Raw genomic sequence first — 17,731 nt, 5'->3', positions numbered from 1 at the left:
TAGCTTTTCCTCTCCCAAAAGCACTTTTGGTACTTAATTACTTTTTCACCCCTCTAATAACATGATATTTTTATTTTTTTTCTTGGTGCTTAATTACAATTGTGTTAAAATCATTAATTAAAAATAAAAAAATATTTTTTAAATACTAGTTATAAATATTTAATGGTTATATTTAAATATTTAAAATATAGTTTATATATTCTAATTAAAATTTATAAATAATTAATATTTATTACTTAAAAATATTTAAAATTTATATTTCATATATTAAAATATTAACAACAAGTTATAATAATTTTTTTGTATTCTTACTAAAATATAATAATATTAACTAATTTAAATATTATTTAAATGCATATTTCTTACTTGATAATAACACATCTAAAATGGACATTTTATTTCTCAAAAGTATTTTTTAACAATAATATTAAATATTTAAATTTTAAACTAAACTTTTCAATAACATTTTTCAAAAGCAACGAAGAACTGCTCTTATAATCCAATTAATTCAGTAACCAGTGAAGTTGTTACTGCTCCACCAACTCTTGACATCACAACTCCCAGGAAATATAATAATGTCCTTCTAACTCCTGTCATGCTTCCTCCACTCAACCTCGTTTTTCCTTTAATCTGGAATATATTATATAAATATTACATAAAGCTATAATAATATGTGAATATCAATTTCATACCTTAAAAAAAACAACTAAGAATGAACTCTTTTGCTAAGTTTTATTCATCCATACAACTCACCTATATTCGAGCCTTCGAGAAAGCAAGTGATAGGCTTTTATTTGGGTAACTTTGAGTTTCTTAAAATGGACATTTTAACTTTTCACCGTATTTTTTTACAGCAATGTTAAATACTTTAATTTAATAGATCACTTTTTTTATTGTACTTTTTAAAAATATTTTTTAAAAATATTTTTCAATCGCAACAACCATGGAAAAGTAACCCTTAAGCTATCTCAAATTTATAAAAGATTATTGTCTAATTTATTCTTCATTTTAGTTGATTGAATTTCATCATTTTGTTCGCAAAAATGATTAAAAATGACCAACACTTAATATTTGATAAACTGAAAAATTAAGTACAAAATTTAAGTTATAAAATTGTTTGATATATTACTCAAAATTAATTATGAAATATTAAATTGTTTGATATATTCTATATTTTATCCTTAATTTTTAAACATTTAAGATTATTTGAAACAAAAATTAAAATTTAAACAGAATACTATAATATAAAATTAAATTAAATTAATTAAAAATATTCTCTATCAAATAATAAACAACTATTATCTACTTATTCCACATTTTTTATAAAAAAAAATTCTATCCTATTATTTTTATTTTGAATTAACAAGTATAACAACTTAAATCACTAATTTTCAACCCTCTATCAAATAGGTCCTTATATTTTAAAATAAACTCTAAAGAATTTACAACTGATCCTTTGTAATATCATGATATAAATACTAAGGGAAAGGTCTACTTGAAGTCTAGAATGAATAAACTATTATTCAACGATTTGAAAAGTAAACATCAAAAGCATAAGACCAAAGAGTTCCTCTTCCCAATATGGTCAAAAACAACAAAAATGAGATCACCAAATAAAGGAATTTTATATTTCTATATATGGATTTCATTTCCTTTTAGCATCAAATAAAGGGTCTCTCACTTTGAACCCTTTGATAAGATTACCAATTGTCAATCAAAGGCACCTCAGACAAACAGAATCGGTTAATGAATAAGATTTAAAAAGAAAAACCAAACCTTTTTAACAGTTTGCTACAAAATCTGGGGACCATTTTTTTGAGGCGGCTGATTGATTTATTTGGTTCCCCAAAGTTTCAAACTTTTTATTTGATCTCACTCTTTTAAGGAAAACCCAATTTAAGAATTGTCGTTTTGGTTCCAAGTATGTTGTTTTTCTCTTTAGATTATGTTATTTCTCTTCCAAAGGAATCAACTTTTTTTGTGTGTGTTTTAAATTCAATGTTTGAGATTTTTTTTCTTGGTTTTGGGATTTCTCTTAGCTTGGGTTTTTTATTTTATGTTAATGTAAAATTTTGGGTACATTTTCAGGTTTAGGAAGAACATAAATTCTCTTCTTGATTCATGTATGGTGTTTTGAGTTTTCAAATGCCCTTTTTTTGTGTTATTTTAGCTTATTGACATTGTTGATCAAGAAAAATTGAAGCTTGTTTTGGTTGATTTTATTGGTTCATAAAAAAAGGAAATTCTTTTTACAATAAGATTTCATGCATGTTGTTTTACACTTCTCAAACCTCAATTTACCACTAACATGTTTTTTCCCCTTAAATTTTTTTTTTCAGTTCTGGTTTGTCAAATTATTGTAGTTTGAATTTAAACCCTAGATGAAGGCATTTGGTGCATTCATCTTTTGTTGGATATCAATTTAATCTTGGTAAAAGTAGACTAAGATCCTTTCCATAATGAGAGTTCCTTTGAAAAGGTATTGCTTTTTCTTAAGTTATTATCTTATTCATATTCATATTGTTCCCACTCTTTTTTTTTTCTCGATATACTTTTATCATACACATTTTCGGATATAGATATACAACTATATGAATATGAACTTTCATGTATATTCTAAATACATTTAATAATCGTCTCCTAATATTTACATTAGATTTGTACTAGAAACTAGAAAGGCAGTAAAAGTATCATAAAAACTTTATACTAGAAGCTTGATTTTATTTTGCCTCGTCTACTTAAAAATGGGTAAATTAGTTCTTTTAGGTTAGAAAAACTGACGCAGCTGATGGAATAGCCAAACAGTTACAAGTGGCATGTCACAGGAATTTTAAACAAAAAGATCAGTTTAGTCTTTGATTGAATGTAAATTATATTATTTGCCCATGTTTTGAGCAGACTAAAATATAATCTGACTCTTAGTATAAAGACTTCCAGAAATATTTTTACCTTAAATGTATTGGCACTTTTACTAGTTGAAAAGATTTGAATTGACACCTAAAAAGGCACTAATTTGAATTGCATTGCACCTCTGTTGTGTTGCAGTGGTAATGTTAGGATACCAAATGAGACAATGAGGTTGATTATAACAACATTTGGTGGAGTTATTTTTGGCTTCTTTTTAGGAATAATATCTCCAAAGCTTTCTTCAACTAAGGTTACACTCACTTACTGTTTCATTACATTTACAGTAGTTGTTTTTTAAGTCCCTTGAATGACAAGTTTATTTCATTACATATGTATCTTGGTTAGATCAATCTTACATACATTGAGAGCAAATATCATGGTCTTTCGACTCAAGCACTATTCGATGCTTTGAACCCTCTCAAGGCTAATAAGGTCGGGTCTAACAAAGCCAAAGGAGCAAAGGTAAATCCCCCTTTTATTATTATGATTACTGCAGTGAATGATGTGAATTTGTTTTACTCGTTGTCCTCTATAGTTAATGTAAAAATAATAACTGGTAGTTCCTTAATTATGGCAGATATGGACTCCAACAAATCCAAAGGGTGCTGAAACACTCCCCCCTGGTATAGTTTCGTCTAGGTCTGATATATATCCTCGACGATTATGGGGTCATCCGGATGAGGTATGCATCTTTATACTATATTTTGTATTTATGCTAATCTGGTATGTGTCAGCTATGTTTGAGGCAAATGATGTTTTATCTTTATCTGTATGTATTCGAAATTTGTTTCTCTGATATAATCCGGGGTTGCATTTGCAGGACTTAACCATCAAACCAAAGTATCTTGTAGCGTTCACCGTTGGTTATAATCAGAAAGACAACATAGATGCAGCTGTGAAAAAGGCCGGTTCTCTCTCTCTCTCTCTCTCTCTCTCTCACACACACACACACGCATGTATATGCAATGTTACTTTGACTTGTCATTTTGCGTCCTATAAGTTCATTTTCATACCTGTATCTAATGCTTACACCCGAGTCCAAGTAGCATAGCATATTTATATATATGTGTGTGTGTATGTATGTGCATATTGTTGGCTATCTCTGGCCTCACATGTATATACTCTTTTTTTCTTTTTCCTAAAACGTTGACAGTTCTCAAACAACTTCACAATTGTATTGTTCCATTATGATGGAGTGACCAGTGAATGGGATGAATTTGAGTGGTCAAAGAGAGCTATTCACGTGAGTGCTCCAAAGCAGAGTAAATGGTTAGCAAGCAACTAATCCTTTAGCTTTTATAAGTAGTATATATAAGCCTTGTTTATGTCGCATTTCAAACTCCATTGAAATGTTTATAAGGTGGTTTGCGAAGCGCTTTTTGCACCCCGACATTGTTGCACCGTATGATTACATCTTTATATGGGATGAAGATCTCGGTGTGGAGCACTTTAATGCAGAGGAGTAAGTCCATAACTTCCTTGTCTTTCTTTGGATTCAAAAACTATGTTGCTTCGACTCTTCAATCTCTCGTATCCCGCATATTTGGGTATTGAGTATAGGGATATAATTTTCCAAATGAAAAAAACGAAACTTACCCTCTTAGTCCAAGTAACATAGCATGGAGGCCTTTGTACTAGAAATTCGATTGCATTTCGACTCTACTTAAAAATTTTCAAAGGGCATATTGGTTCTTTCCGTAAAAACTAGTGTGGTTAACGAAGTAATCAAACAGTAATACATGGTATGCCATGTGTACATTATGTTGATATATAGGGGCTAGTTTTTAACAGTAAAAATGGATAAAAAATTTTAACAGAATAATCAATTTGTTTTTTTATTTAATATATAGAGACTAATTTACTCATTTTTTAAATATAGGGGAATGCAATCCGACTCCATGATACTTTTACATATATATATATATGTGCAAGTAATGTGAAAATAAACTGAAATTTCTTTTGGTTCTCAGATACATCAAAATTGTGAGGAAACATGGTTTAGAGATATCCCAACCGGGGTTAGATCCAGATAGTATTGGGTTGACATGGGCAATGACAATGAAGAGAAACGACACTGAAATTCACACGTAAGAGCGTTTGACCGATATTTTTACGTCCCACATAGGTTGAAAATGGAAATTAATGTAGGTTTTTTTTTCTTCAGGAGAACTCAAGAGAGAACTGGTTGGTGTACCGATTTGCATTTGCCTCCATGTGCAGCGTATGAAACATTATTAATACATATATGCTATTACTTTGAGTATTCGTTTTTCCAAAAGTAGTTGTGACAAACACCCGTATTTAATACATATTCGAACATGAGTTTAGTGAAGTATGGTAACAGGGTAGGCAATTTTTTGTTTGTCACGAGTTAAATTTATACTTATATATATACACACACCTAAACCTGCGTCATCTCAAATTTTATTTATTACTATAGCCTTCAACTCCAATCCTAATTTTAAAACCTTATAAGATCGGATGAAAAACACTTGGAAATTTTGAACATATCATAGACACTTATCCATGTCTCCCACTCACACCAAATCCGAATTATATATAAGATAGTATACTCGCTTCTTTGTTAAAATGATGTTTGTTGCATTGCATGGTTGGTCACAGATTTGTTGAGATCATGGCTACCGTGTTCTCTCGGAATGCATGGCGATGTGTTTGGCACATGATTCAGGTAAATTGATTAAGCTTTAATCTCAATTGGATGTTCATTTTTCTCAGCTCCCCCCCGCCCTGATTTATGATATAAACTCTTGTTTGAAATGCCAGAATGATTTGGTTCACGGATGGGGTCTCGATTTTTATCTTAGAAGATGTGTCGAGGTTAGTAACTTCTTTATAGTTATTCGTATGTTTGTGTAAAATAGATTCGGATATGGATATTCAAAGATTAATATTCATGTCCTCTCTAAATCTGTTGCAGATAATAATTAGAATATCTGAATTTGCAAAATATGAATCAGATATACGTAAAATGATAAACACTTCTAAAGCGGATAATATCTCGTAATGAATCACAATCCGGTAATATTTACTCAATATGTGTGTACATGTATAGAATGAAGGAGTTTTGCTGATATTTGCTGATAATGTGTGAAATAAAACAGACTCCACATGAGAAAATAGGTGTTGTAGACGTTCAATGGATTGTACATCAAGGTATTCCTTCTCTACGGAACCAGGTATCTTAAAACCCCCTTTTAAACCCTTTTTTTTTATTATTGGGTAAATAAATCCAATGTTACTAAACTATTAGTAAGTTTACATTTCGGTCACTTAATTTTAAAAAGTTATAAAATAGTCACTGAATTATTTGAATGATTGTATTTAAGTCACTGGACTATTAAGTCATTTTTTTTAAAGTTCGGTTGGGCAAGCTTCGAGTGACGAGTTGGCAATCAGTTCGGTGAAACAATACTCATCGACAAGTAGAAGAAAGCTATTTGGATTTTGGTTCATAGATTAGTGATGTTCAAAGTTGTTTCATAAAAAAAAACTAAATTGTAGAAGAGGAGGGCGAAGTTTACTCGATTGATGTCGGAGGTGAGAACGAAGAAGGCTATACAGCAGTGACTTTAACAACTCGGTGACTTAAATGAAAATATCCGGATAGTTTGGTGACCATTTTATAACTTTTTGAAGTTTAATAACCAAAAAATAAACTTACTAATAGTTTAATAACTTTGAATGTAGATTACCCTTTTATTATTTACTTATTCCCATTTTGTACACTATAATATTACCTTCTTCTTGTTTGTTTTTCAAGACATTTTCCATGGGTCAAGAAGACATTGGACTGGCACCATGGAAAGGGGTATGTCTTAAATATTCCTTTCTTTCTCTTCTTCGACCCCATCCTCGCCACACATAAATATAGGGGTTTTCATAATGATTGTTTATTGCTTCTTCTATCAAAAAGTATATTGAATTTTTTTTAAAAAAAATTTCATTCGTTTGTATTGTTAAAACTAGCATGATTGACGGAATAACTAAACAGTAATATGTGACATACCACATGTACTTTATGCTGACGTGCAAGAATTAATTTTTAACCGTAGAAATGGATAAAATTTTTAATAGAACGACCAACTTATTCTTTGACTTAATTTACTCTTTTTTAATAAAGAGGACAAAGTATTTCACAATACTTTTATAACTGTTATTGACGATAGCTACTTGAAAATTGTTGTTTGTGGCAGGTTAGGGAAAGGTGCAAGAAAGAATGGAGCATGTTCCAAAATAGGATGACTGATGCAGAGAAAGCATACTATGAATCAATGGGGATTAGTACTACCGATATCACTTATGGGATGGACCCTTCTGATTTTAGGAGATAGACATAAATTCTAGTCTAATGTGTAATTCTATAAATGTATTTTGATTTTGTGCAATTTTATACATGAAATTTTAATTTGATTCAATTCTCATAAATTATTAATACAATTATTGATATAGCATAATTTTATGTTATATTGCATACACATATAATTATATTTATTCAATATAAAAATAAATTGATATATTTATTTCTTTAGATGTGTATGAATGAACTAAAATTAAAGTGTCATGTATACATTTGAACCACAATCAAAGTTTCATGTAATTGCACCAAATTAAAGTTATGTATTAAATTAAAATTCATGTATAATTTTGAGATTTATCCCATTTGTTTTTCTTAAGTATCCCTATTTGATAAATATTCGTGTCTATCTCTCATGGGTCGAGTCAGGTTAGGTTCAAACCAGCTCTAAGTATGATATTAACATACTTTATGCTTATTTAAATTCGATCATATTTGTAAAAGATTAATCCAAATCTATTTTAAGCCCGCTCATATTATTTTTTCATTTTTTTTAAAAATGTTTATATTATATTATTTTTATATTTAATAATTTTATAATATAAGTTTATTTTTTTTAATATGTTCTAAATTACATAATATATAAAAATAACATAATATAAAATATTATAAACTTAAAATGAGTCAGGCTGAGTTAAACTCAGACCTTTAATGTTTAAATCCGAGCTCAATTCATATTTTTGATCGAGCTTGAACGAATAGTACAGCACATAAATAAATAGGTCTGTATGCGGTATATATTTCTTATACTCGTAAGTCGTACCCAAGCCCAAGTAACATAGATATCCAGAAAACGTCTATAGAAACCGAATGAACAAAGACGACTCCATCCAATTCTACAGCTACACATGCTATGTACAAACTATAAACCAGGCAAATCCATGTTCCATCAGTCTTCTTCCTCTTCATCTTCGGGAAGCCCCGTATCATCTCCGATACCTTCAAGCAGTTTATCAACATCTTCACCTAGTTCCCATAACCCTGCACTTAGTCTTTCCACCTTGCTCTGTTCTTGACCGAGGCACACGAGTAAATCGTTTAGCTCTGCTTCGCTTTCCTTCTGGGCTTCTTCTCGAGCTTTGGTCCTTACTGCCTCGATATCAGGGGATGTTAATGTCCTGCCAATCTCTAAGGCTTCCACTTGTTTTTCGAGGTGGTGATTGCTCTGCTCAAGACTATTGTAAGCATCTGAAAGACTCTTAAGATCAGACTCCAGCTTCCCGGCCAAATTCTGGTATGTCGATGCCTCCGATTCAAATTTAGCTTTCTCTGCCTTGTGCATCTCTACCCGTTGTGATGCCTCCAGAAGATCTCTACGAAGTATCTCTACTTGGACCCGGTCTGAGCCGCTGCCCGCCTTTAGCTCAGGTTGAGAATTCCCACTCCCACCTGCCCTTGCCAAATTCTCAGCCAAAGTGGCATTTCGGCCAAGAAGTTTCTAGGAATGAAAAGCACATGGAAAGCAGAAGATGAGACAGGTGAAAACTAATTAACACGAGTGTTGGAGATAGATATCATCCTCAGCAACATCTTCAATCTCTAACGTACTAGCAGCAGCGGATCTAGTCAGCGGTTTATGGGACTCAGCTGACTTTGCCGATGAGAAAAGGGAGCTTCTCTGCATCTTATCGAACTTTAGAAAGTATGATGCAAGACCAATTTTCTGGCTTATGGCATCAGCTACGGTAATAGCATCCTTTCCGCTTTCACTAGATTTATTGTAAATCACACATTCTCCCAAGATAAATGCAGCCAACCCCATAACACACACGGTTGATGATGTATTTGAAACTAACTCAAGCAAATACGTTAAGTGGGGACGTGAATTTAAGAAGCATTGCACTGCACTTGGGCAATCTGCTAGCCAAGTGACGAGCAGTTTCAACATAACTGGTTGAACATACGAGAAACCTGGCTTCCCATCTTTATCGGAAGAGGCAACAGCCAAGTACCTAACGATACGGTGCAATAGTAGCTCTGGAGCCCCGAAGGATGGAGTTGGGGCTTCAAGTTCAATTTGTAGGACCTGCACAATCTCCATCAAAATCAGATTAGAGAAAAATCGAGGCATGTAGTTAGCAGTTTTCTCTATATGCAAGTGTAAAAGAGAAACAAAATGTCACAGCATACCCTTTCTTTGCACCAAGAATTGTCCTTGAGAATGTAAGTAAGAACACTAGCAGCCCCGCAACAAGTCTGTACTTTAAGATATCAGAGCTAGATAATTCTCAGGCAGTATTCGCCATTAAGAATGAAGAAAATCTAATACCATACATGATGGATATCGATATTTATAAAAAAAGCTTCAGGTAATATCATGAGATGGTCCAAATTTATGATCTCTGTATCGTTCGTTTTCACTAAGTTAACGATGCGGAATGGAGACATGAGACCATTACGTTACCTCAAGATCACCGTTGCTTTCACTCAATGCAAGACCATGTAATAGCATGCTGCCATACATACAACATAATTAAATAATTTCATCGATGGACCAAGCCAACAGTAAAGCTTTAAGATTTAACTGGCTCCATAGGATCAATACATTTTCTAGCAGATGGTCCAACAACTTTTTCTACAATCAAGAAAACCAGAAACAAGATAATCTATCAGTTAAACAGATAGCTCTTAGGCATTTAATTGAAGCAGAAATGATTCCTAATGAACCTGAACTAGGACCGTTTTACTGGTGATCTTGTTCAAGTCTTTTTAAGGATCAGCTTCTGAACCTCCCATCATCAACAAATTAACAGTCTCCAATGCACTGATTATTTTAGTTGTCTACTGGCATGTTGTTTGTTTCATGAAGAACAGCAAATGACCTGTTAGCTTGTGACATCATGGAGAAAAAACAGAAGCCACATAAAGCTATAAACAATTGAATATCTAACCTTCTGTTGACTGAAACTGTAAGCACTTCCTCTTAGTTTCAAGAGTGATATTAATGGGTCAAAGCCCACAGTCTCCCTTAGTACTACCTAAAACCCACTTAAAATCAGCAGCAGATAAACCCTCACAAAAGAGATTGGTAACGATGAAAATAAAACATGGAGTAAACCCGATTTGATGCATTACTATGAAGAAGATTGTTCACCAGCTTGAGACAGTCCTGTTCAAGAACAATATAAGCATCACATTCTTTCATTTATAGATTGCTCCAACATATCATAGCAAATTAGGATACACAGCATGCGTGAATTAGCTACACAAGCTGCCAAAAAAAATAAAAAAAAGAGTGGTATAACAGCAAACCAGCCAGTATAAATTCACTTAACTCGAAAAAATTAAATGAAATAAATCACCTGCACAACAACACCCCCTTCAGAACCTCCTTCCTCCTTAATAATACCAAAAATCTTTTCAAATGCACCTTCGAAGACTACAATCAAATATATTAAGCAAGGTTCAGGTGCAGCAATCAAATATTGAACGGCTGAATACAGGGAGATTAAACAAACCAAAAGTTCACCTCTGCCTCACGAGTCAAGTAAGGAGCTCTCTGATACAAAGAACTCTAACCAGCAAACTTAGTAGAAGAGCAATGCTCTCTGATTCTTGGGAAAGTAAATCAGTATTCATTAAAGCTGGCTGAACCTCGTTCGTAGGCCCTTTTGCATGATCAATTGGTGTCAAAGCACTAACAAGAGTTTCAAGGGCCCCAACGAACCTGCATGAAGGGAATGAATGGTGATCAATCTTTTTTCCATTTTCAGGAAATTCTGGATCAAAAAGGTTACATTGTGGGATAAAGGTAAACAAGAATATTTGGTTTATGAAGAAAACAAAACTGCAATATTATTTGCCAAGAACAATCACCAGAAACTTCTTTGGTCGTGAATAGGGACTAGGGAGGTAACCCGGAAATAACAAGTTAGAAGCATAAACACAGATCATAGAGCTAGATCATCCCACTCTCAGGCTAATCACTGAACCCTTTAATCCTTCACTAATAAATCTAATACATCTGAGAACTACAAATTCCTCCTTGAAGACCATTTGAATATAGTTTTCCAAAAAAGCCACGAAAATATTCTTGATTGACAGCAAACTGCTGAATCAAAGTTCTCCAGAGGTAGCACAAGCACTAGTGAGAAACAGTATACAAGAAACAACAAGAGGAACAAATAGAATAAACATTGCATCACAAACCATTTCAACATCATCACGTTCATCCTATAAGACACCCATGCGTACGGGAAAGCCTGCAAAAATGGAATTGCTAACCTTACTGAACAAATAGACACATACTGTTCAAAAACTGGAGATGATCCAAGTATAGTGAAAAAAGAGAATGAAATCGGATCTGCGTTTCATGTGGACCTTGATCGTCGTTTTGTCAAGTGATGTTCCGATTATCAAAAAGGGAAGGCTTTGAGCGAAGGAAAAAAATACAAATATAATAGAATAAGACGGTGCCGTATTACTGGTCTTTTGGGCCCACCAAAGTCTTTTCATAAAAGTTGAAATCGAGTAATATTGTTAAACTTTATCGTTTTATATAATTAATGCTTAATATAACATTTGGTATTGTAACTTTGCACTTTTTTTTAATTTGGTACCTAAACATTTTTAGCTCAATTTGGTACCTGAACTTGACACTTTTTTCTAGTTTGGTACCAGATTTATTAAATGTTATACAAACTAAGCAAAACACTAACAATGTTTTTTTTTATTACGCTACAAAAATACTATTAGTGTTAAGGAAATTTATGTAAAAAATAAGTATGGAGCTATTCTTAACAAATTAATATTAAATAAGAAAAAGAGTTTTAAAAACTCAAATTAAAAGAAATTAATTATTTTCAATTAATTAAATAATTAATTAAACAAATAGAATTAAAAGTAATTGAACATGTAAAATACAAAAAAAATCATATCATCTACCACATGTCAGTCATACATTGATTATTTTTACTACCTCATAAAAAAATAACATTGTTAGTATATTAGAGTAATTTGTAAAACGTTTGACAAGTTCAAGTACAAAATCAAACAAAAAAAGATTAGGTACCAAATTAGGAGAAAGATTTAAATTTAGGTACCAAATTGGACCCCAAAAAAGATTTAAGTACCAACTTAATAAAAAGTGTAAAGTTTAGGTATCAAATTAGGGGGAAAATGTCAAATTTAGGTACCAAATTGGACCCATAAAAAATTAAGTACCAAATTAAGAAAACAAAATCAAGTTTAAGTACCAAATGTTATATTAAGCCAATTTAAAAACAATAGTTGGCAAAATTAATTAAAAAAATTATGTGTTTATCGATGATTAGTTTAAATTCTCAATTTTTGTGAAATATAAAAACTATAAATTAAAGTAAAAATAAATATATAATATATTTTAATTGATCAAAATTCTCAATTTGGGTTCTATTATATTAGAAAAAGTAATTGCTTTCTTAATAATTCTTTTTCATTTTTATTAAAAACTTCATTCATTTGTATTATTAAAATCTGACGTAATTAACAGAACAATAAGTGGTCGTATTAATATATAAAGACCAGTTTTTAATAGTAAAAATAGATTAACTGATATTTTCTTTATGAAATAATAATATTTAAAACAAAATGAAAAATGGAAGCAACCCCTACCACCAAAAGTTCTTTGATCCATTAATTTAAAAGTAATGTGCAAATTTAACAATTATGAACTAAATTAATCTGATTAATTTTAACAATTATTTTTTCACTTTTTCTTTCTAATATCTAAGCAATTTATGCTAATTTTACTTTATTTAACTTCCCTAAAATTTTAATTTTGTGATAATAATACCCTTTGAAATACAAAATTGTGTCTTCAAAGGGGATCAATAACACTGGTTAAAGCAGAAGAAGAAACCTTTTCGCCTATCCTCTCCGTCCACGGTTTTCGGGGTTTCCACTACATCATCTCTAGCAGCCATCAACGAGCTTGTTCCCGGGGATTCCGGCGGGAACACAACGTTCTCGGATGTTGTTCTTTTCGGAGGCATCATTACCAGCTCAGGTGGTGAAACCGTCGAGAGATAGTGTAATAGCATTTGTATGATTTGAGTGAAATTGGGTCGAGCATTCGGATCCTCTTGCCAACATGAAGTCACGATCGCTGCTAAATCTTCCGGAAGGTCTTCAGCACTAGGCCGAACATTCTGAAAATAACAAAGTTAAAACTCGAGAAACCATCCCCATCTTAGTTTATCGGTACAAAAACAAGGCTATGTGTTATTCATTTTACCTTAAAAGCGGCTGCATATGCGGCTTGTAAATTCGACATGCCCTCGAATGGTAACTTGTTATGGATGAGTTCCCATAACACGATAGCAAAGCTGTACGCGTCTACTTTATGATTGTAATGCTTTTTCTCTCCCTGCCTTAGCGTGACCGTGCTATAAAGCTGTTCCGTATGTAAAGGTTAAGCATCACAAATGTAAAAGAAAACCCAAAGTTCATACAGAAAGAAACATCAGTTTTAAGTTTACCTCTGGAGCCATCCAACGATACGTCCCGGTTTCAGCAGTCATCATTTCGGTTAATGACTCTTCCCTGGCTAAACCGAAATCCGCGAGTTTAACTGTTTTATGGTCTTCGGTCAATATCAGGTTCTCTACAATAGGACAGAATTTATTGGGATCACGCAAGCGTATTAAAGTCGACAACACAATATCTCATGGACTCAGCTTGTCCTCCTAAATTACAGTATTCGTATTTTTTGGCCAGTTTAAAAAGGGAAATTTTCATTAGGTAAGGATGAAAAATCATTATAAAATCGATTCTTCTCTGTTAGTCAAGAGTTTCCACGAGATATGCTATACGGTATGAAACTAATGATCCATCAAGTAGCAAATACATAGAAGCAACCAAATTTTTGGTAAAAGAACCATAGGAGGCCTTTGTACCAGGAGTCATATTGCATTTTGTCACTTCTACCTAAAAATGGGCAAATTGTTCCCAGCACGTTAGATCAAAAAGTAATTTGGTCCTTTCTATTACAAATTTCATTTATTTGAACTGTTAAAAACTGACGTAGCTGATGGAATAACCAGATAGTGACATGCGGCATGCCATGTGTACCTCAGCATGAGGTACAGGGGGCAGTTTTTAACAGTAAGAATGGATGAAATATTACCAGAAGGACCAGTTTGCTATTTAATCTAAAGTACAAGGACTATTTTTCCCTTTTTTGAGAAAAGGGGACAAAATGCAATCCATTTCCTAGTACACTAATATTTCAAAGCAAGCAACTAGTGCAGACATATAAGCACTGTTAGAAAAAAGTTATAGTCATACCAGGTTTCAGGTCCCGGTGAATGATCCCATGGGAATGTAAGCATTCCATTGCACGAGCAATATCGAGCGCAAATCCGATCGCCACACACATGTCCAAGCATTTAGGCCGCATATTCAGAAGGTATTTACGCAATGTCCCACCTAGTAGAAGCTCAGTTACAATCACCATAACAGGCTCCTTACAAGCTCCAATAAACTGGAAAAATAAACAAAAACTCCACTAAGATACAAGCCTATTTCCGCTTAACAAAACCTCAAACTTTCAGATTCGCAGATATTCATCGACAATAAACCGAAACAACATATATAATGATCCAACAAACCTTCACACCATATGCTAAGACAGAAGCCTATTGCAGCTTAACATGTCCTAAAACTTATCGATTTGGCAGATATTCATAGACAATATCAACCTATTTCGGCTTAAGTATGACATAAAACTATGTGGATTTGCGGATATCAGTCGACAATGTATTGATTATAAACGGAAACCAACACATATAATGATCCAACAAACCGGCACACCAAATGCTAAGACAGACGCCTATTTCCACTTAATATGACCTAAAACTTTCCGATTTTGCAGATATTCATAGACAATATCAACCTATTTCGGCTTAAGTATGACATAAAACTATGTGGATTCCAGGATATCAATCGACGGAAACCAACAAATATAATGATCCAACAAACCTGCACACAATATGCTAAGACAGACGCCTATTGCCGCTTAATATGACCTAAAACTTTCCGATTTCGCAGATATTCATAGATAATATCAACCTATTTCGGCTTAAGTATGACATAAAACATTGCGGATTTGCGGATATCGATCGATAAGGTATTAACTATAAACCTAACAAACATAAAATTCAGCCACAGGATTTGAACCTTGACAAGATTTTTGTGTTGAACTTTGGATAACATTGCAACTTCCCTTGCAAACCTTCCTTCTCTTCTTGCAATTTCTTCAGGGGTTTCCCCTCTTCTAACAACCTTAATAGCAACATTTTGATTCTTGTATCTAGAAAAACAACAAAACATAAGTTAACTGTAATGTAATAACAAGTATTAAATGATCAAAAGCTGGAATCAAAGAGAAAAAAATTTTACTTACTTTCCTTCATATACTTTAGCATGAGCACCTTCACCAATTTTAGGACCAACAAGAAGCTGTTGAGGATCAATTAACCATTTAGAATCTAAATTGAACTCTTGAGTTGAATAAAACCCATTTCCAGATCCCATTGTTAAAATAACAATAATAATAACTAAAGAACTACCATTTATTGATCAAATAAAAAGAATCCCTTTTTCAAAAATCCCACATTTTATTTTATTTAAAAAAAAAACTTTTTCATAGCTTTCGCCTACATTAAAGTACTAATACTCAAAGATTCATCCCAAAAATCATGGATTTCAGATCCAAAAAGACCCATCAAGAACTACCCATTACAAAAGTCAAAAACTCCCAACAAAACAAAATTTCATATATAAAAATACAGAGAAATACAAGAAATTTTTTTTAAAAAAAAGACCCTTTAAACAAGAATCAAACACTGAGATAAACAAAGAGAAATTAAAATAAAAAGATGTATTTTTTTTAGGGTGGAAAAAGTGAGCTGTTTTAAGTAAAAAAAATAGTTGAATTATATAAAGAAGAAGGAAAAGAAGAGTTTAATGAAGGACTCTGGGAAAAGAGTGGATCGAGAAATGGGCGATGGGATGTGGTTACTGGTTAATTGAAGACGAAGAGAGAGAGAGAGATTATTTAAGATTGTGTGAGGAAGATTGGTTTTTTGGCTTTTTATTTTCAACGCGGGTATATTCATGTACTGTAATGGAAATGACATGAAAATGAAACTACCTACTACACTATTATGTCCTCTTTTTTTCTTTGCTCAATCTTTGTCTGAAAAATCATTGTTTATTTTTTTATTAAATACATTAAAAATTTTATTTCAATTTAACTACAGCAATTATTATAGGTATTATTAATATTGAAGGACGTTGGTTATTATAATTAATCATCAGTCTTTTATTATCTTCCTATCAATATGTATTTTATTACAGTACTTAATGTTAACACCATTAGTGAATTACTAAATTAATTAATGAAAATTGAAGATGTAAAATTTTTTTCAAAACATTAAATCAACATAACATTATGTGAAAAAAAAATATAAAACAAAAAAATTAAATTAAATAAATAAATAACTAAAATATATGATTAATAAAAATAAAGTAAATAATATTATACTCACATAAGTAAAACCGTTAACATCATCATAAAGTAGATATGATTAATGAAGTAATTATATTGTCCATTTGAGCAAATGGTCATCTTTTTAAAGTGTTTATTTCTTTTCATTAATCATATATTTAGTTGTTTATTTTTTAATTTAATATTTTTATTTTATTTAATTTTTCACTTAATATCATACTATCCAAGTGAACTTCATGATTTGGGAAAATAAATTTACCTGTTGAAATTTTATTGATCGGTTTTGTCAATCTCTAATGATATTAACACCATGTACCATAATAAAACACATATTGAACATTTTTAAAAGACAAATACCACATTGCACATTTTATGAAAGTACAGGTATTAAATGTAGCATTTTTCCTTTTTAGTCTTGATTATACTTTTACCACACAAGAATAAAAGGGTTAATATAATTTTTAGTCGTTAAATTTGGTAACTACGTCTATTTTTGTACATACATTTTTTTATTCATTTTGATATTTGAATTTAACAATTAAATCCGTTTTAATATTTTTTTATTTTAATATCTGAACTTGACAATTATATTCAATTTTATTGCTGAACTTAAAAAAAATTGTAAAAGTTTGAGACTTCTGTATATAAGTAGTATAGATATTATAGAATATAATTTATTTAAATAACATTTTAAGGCCTTTTTTTATTTTTTATTTCCTATGAATCACATGAAAGAAAAAGAAAATTATAAAAACAACAAAAAAATTATAGCGTTTTTCTTCAGGCCTTTATTAAGCCTTGATTGACTGCCAAATATAGTCCAACAAAGACTACTTTGATTTTGTATTAAATTTCAAATATTAGCCGTATATATATACATAAAATGAATAATGATAATGGTGTTTATATTATTTTTAATTATTGTGAATTAAAAAATTATATAATATTTAAATGCTAAT

At 31.5% G+C, this 17,731-nt stretch overlaps 3 protein-coding genes across 19 annotated transcripts; 1 reads left to right on the top strand and 2 right to left on the bottom strand.

Annotated features, from left to right (window-relative positions):
- The first annotated feature begins 1,704 nt into the window (after positions 1-1,704).
- On the top strand, positions 1,705-7,353 carry LOC107926403 (uncharacterized). 2 transcript variants are annotated; one of them, XM_016857251.2, is made up of 15 exons: positions 1,706-1,921; positions 2,340-2,479; positions 3,046-3,157; positions 3,253-3,369; positions 3,485-3,589; positions 3,728-3,811; positions 4,061-4,176; positions 4,268-4,369; positions 4,878-4,994; positions 5,072-5,128; positions 5,530-5,596; positions 5,692-5,745; positions 6,030-6,104; positions 6,689-6,736; positions 7,122-7,353. In XM_016857251.2, exons 2-15 carry the CDS (start codon positions 2,460-2,462, stop codon positions 7,257-7,259), a joined length of 1,212 nt encoding a protein of 403 aa, XP_016712740.1. In that variant the 5' UTR covers positions 1,706-1,921; positions 2,340-2,459; the 3' UTR covers positions 7,260-7,353. The 2 variants fall into 2 exon arrangements, with proteins under 2 accessions (XP_016712742.1, XP_016712740.1); XM_016857253.2 differs by lacking the exon at positions 2,340-2,479 and having other exon boundaries at positions 1,705-1,921.
- A 512-nt stretch (positions 7,354-7,865) lies between these two features.
- On the bottom strand, positions 7,866-11,719 carry LOC107926526 (golgin candidate 6). 16 transcript variants are annotated; one of them, XM_041098050.1, is made up of 9 exons: positions 11,507-11,661; positions 10,752-10,949; positions 10,585-10,661; positions 10,341-10,493; positions 10,174-10,260; positions 9,950-10,066; positions 9,687-9,857; positions 9,413-9,478; positions 7,866-9,308 (listed from the first exon to the last, which is right to left on the bottom strand). In XM_041098050.1, the coding sequence occupies exons 7-9, from the start codon at positions 9,744-9,746 to the stop codon at positions 8,772-8,774; spliced, it is 663 nt and encodes a 220-aa protein (XP_040953984.1). In that variant the 5' UTR covers positions 9,747-9,857; positions 9,950-10,066; positions 10,174-10,260; positions 10,341-10,493; positions 10,585-10,661; positions 10,752-10,949; positions 11,507-11,661; the 3' UTR covers positions 7,866-8,771. The 16 variants fall into 16 exon arrangements, 15 of the variants coding, with proteins under 15 accessions (XP_040953984.1, XP_040953977.1, XP_040953982.1 ...); XM_041098043.1 differs by having other exon boundaries at positions 10,358-10,493; XM_041098048.1 differs by having other exon boundaries at positions 10,341-10,391.
- Positions 11,720-12,871: 1,152 nt separating this feature from the next.
- On the bottom strand, positions 12,872-16,462 carry LOC107926574 (serine/threonine-protein kinase STY13). The gene is made up of 6 exons (XM_016857464.2): positions 15,666-16,462; positions 15,440-15,572; positions 14,549-14,744; positions 13,741-13,865; positions 13,497-13,655; positions 12,872-13,410 (listed from the first exon to the last, which is right to left on the bottom strand). The coding sequence occupies exons 1-6, from the start codon at positions 15,794-15,796 to the stop codon at positions 13,090-13,092; spliced, it is 1,065 nt and encodes a 354-aa protein (XP_016712953.1). The 5' UTR covers positions 15,797-16,462; the 3' UTR covers positions 12,872-13,089.
- Positions 16,463-17,731: the final 1,269 nt, after the last annotated feature.

The sequence above is a fragment of the Gossypium hirsutum genome, chromosome D07 (assembly GCF_007990345.1).
Source record: "Gossypium hirsutum isolate 1008001.06 chromosome D07, Gossypium_hirsutum_v2.1, whole genome shotgun sequence".
Lineage (NCBI taxonomy): Eukaryota > Viridiplantae > Streptophyta > Magnoliopsida > Malvales > Malvaceae > Gossypium > Gossypium hirsutum.
The sequence above is the reverse complement of the archived record's forward strand: the minus strand, read 5'-3'. Positions and strand labels throughout refer to the sequence as shown.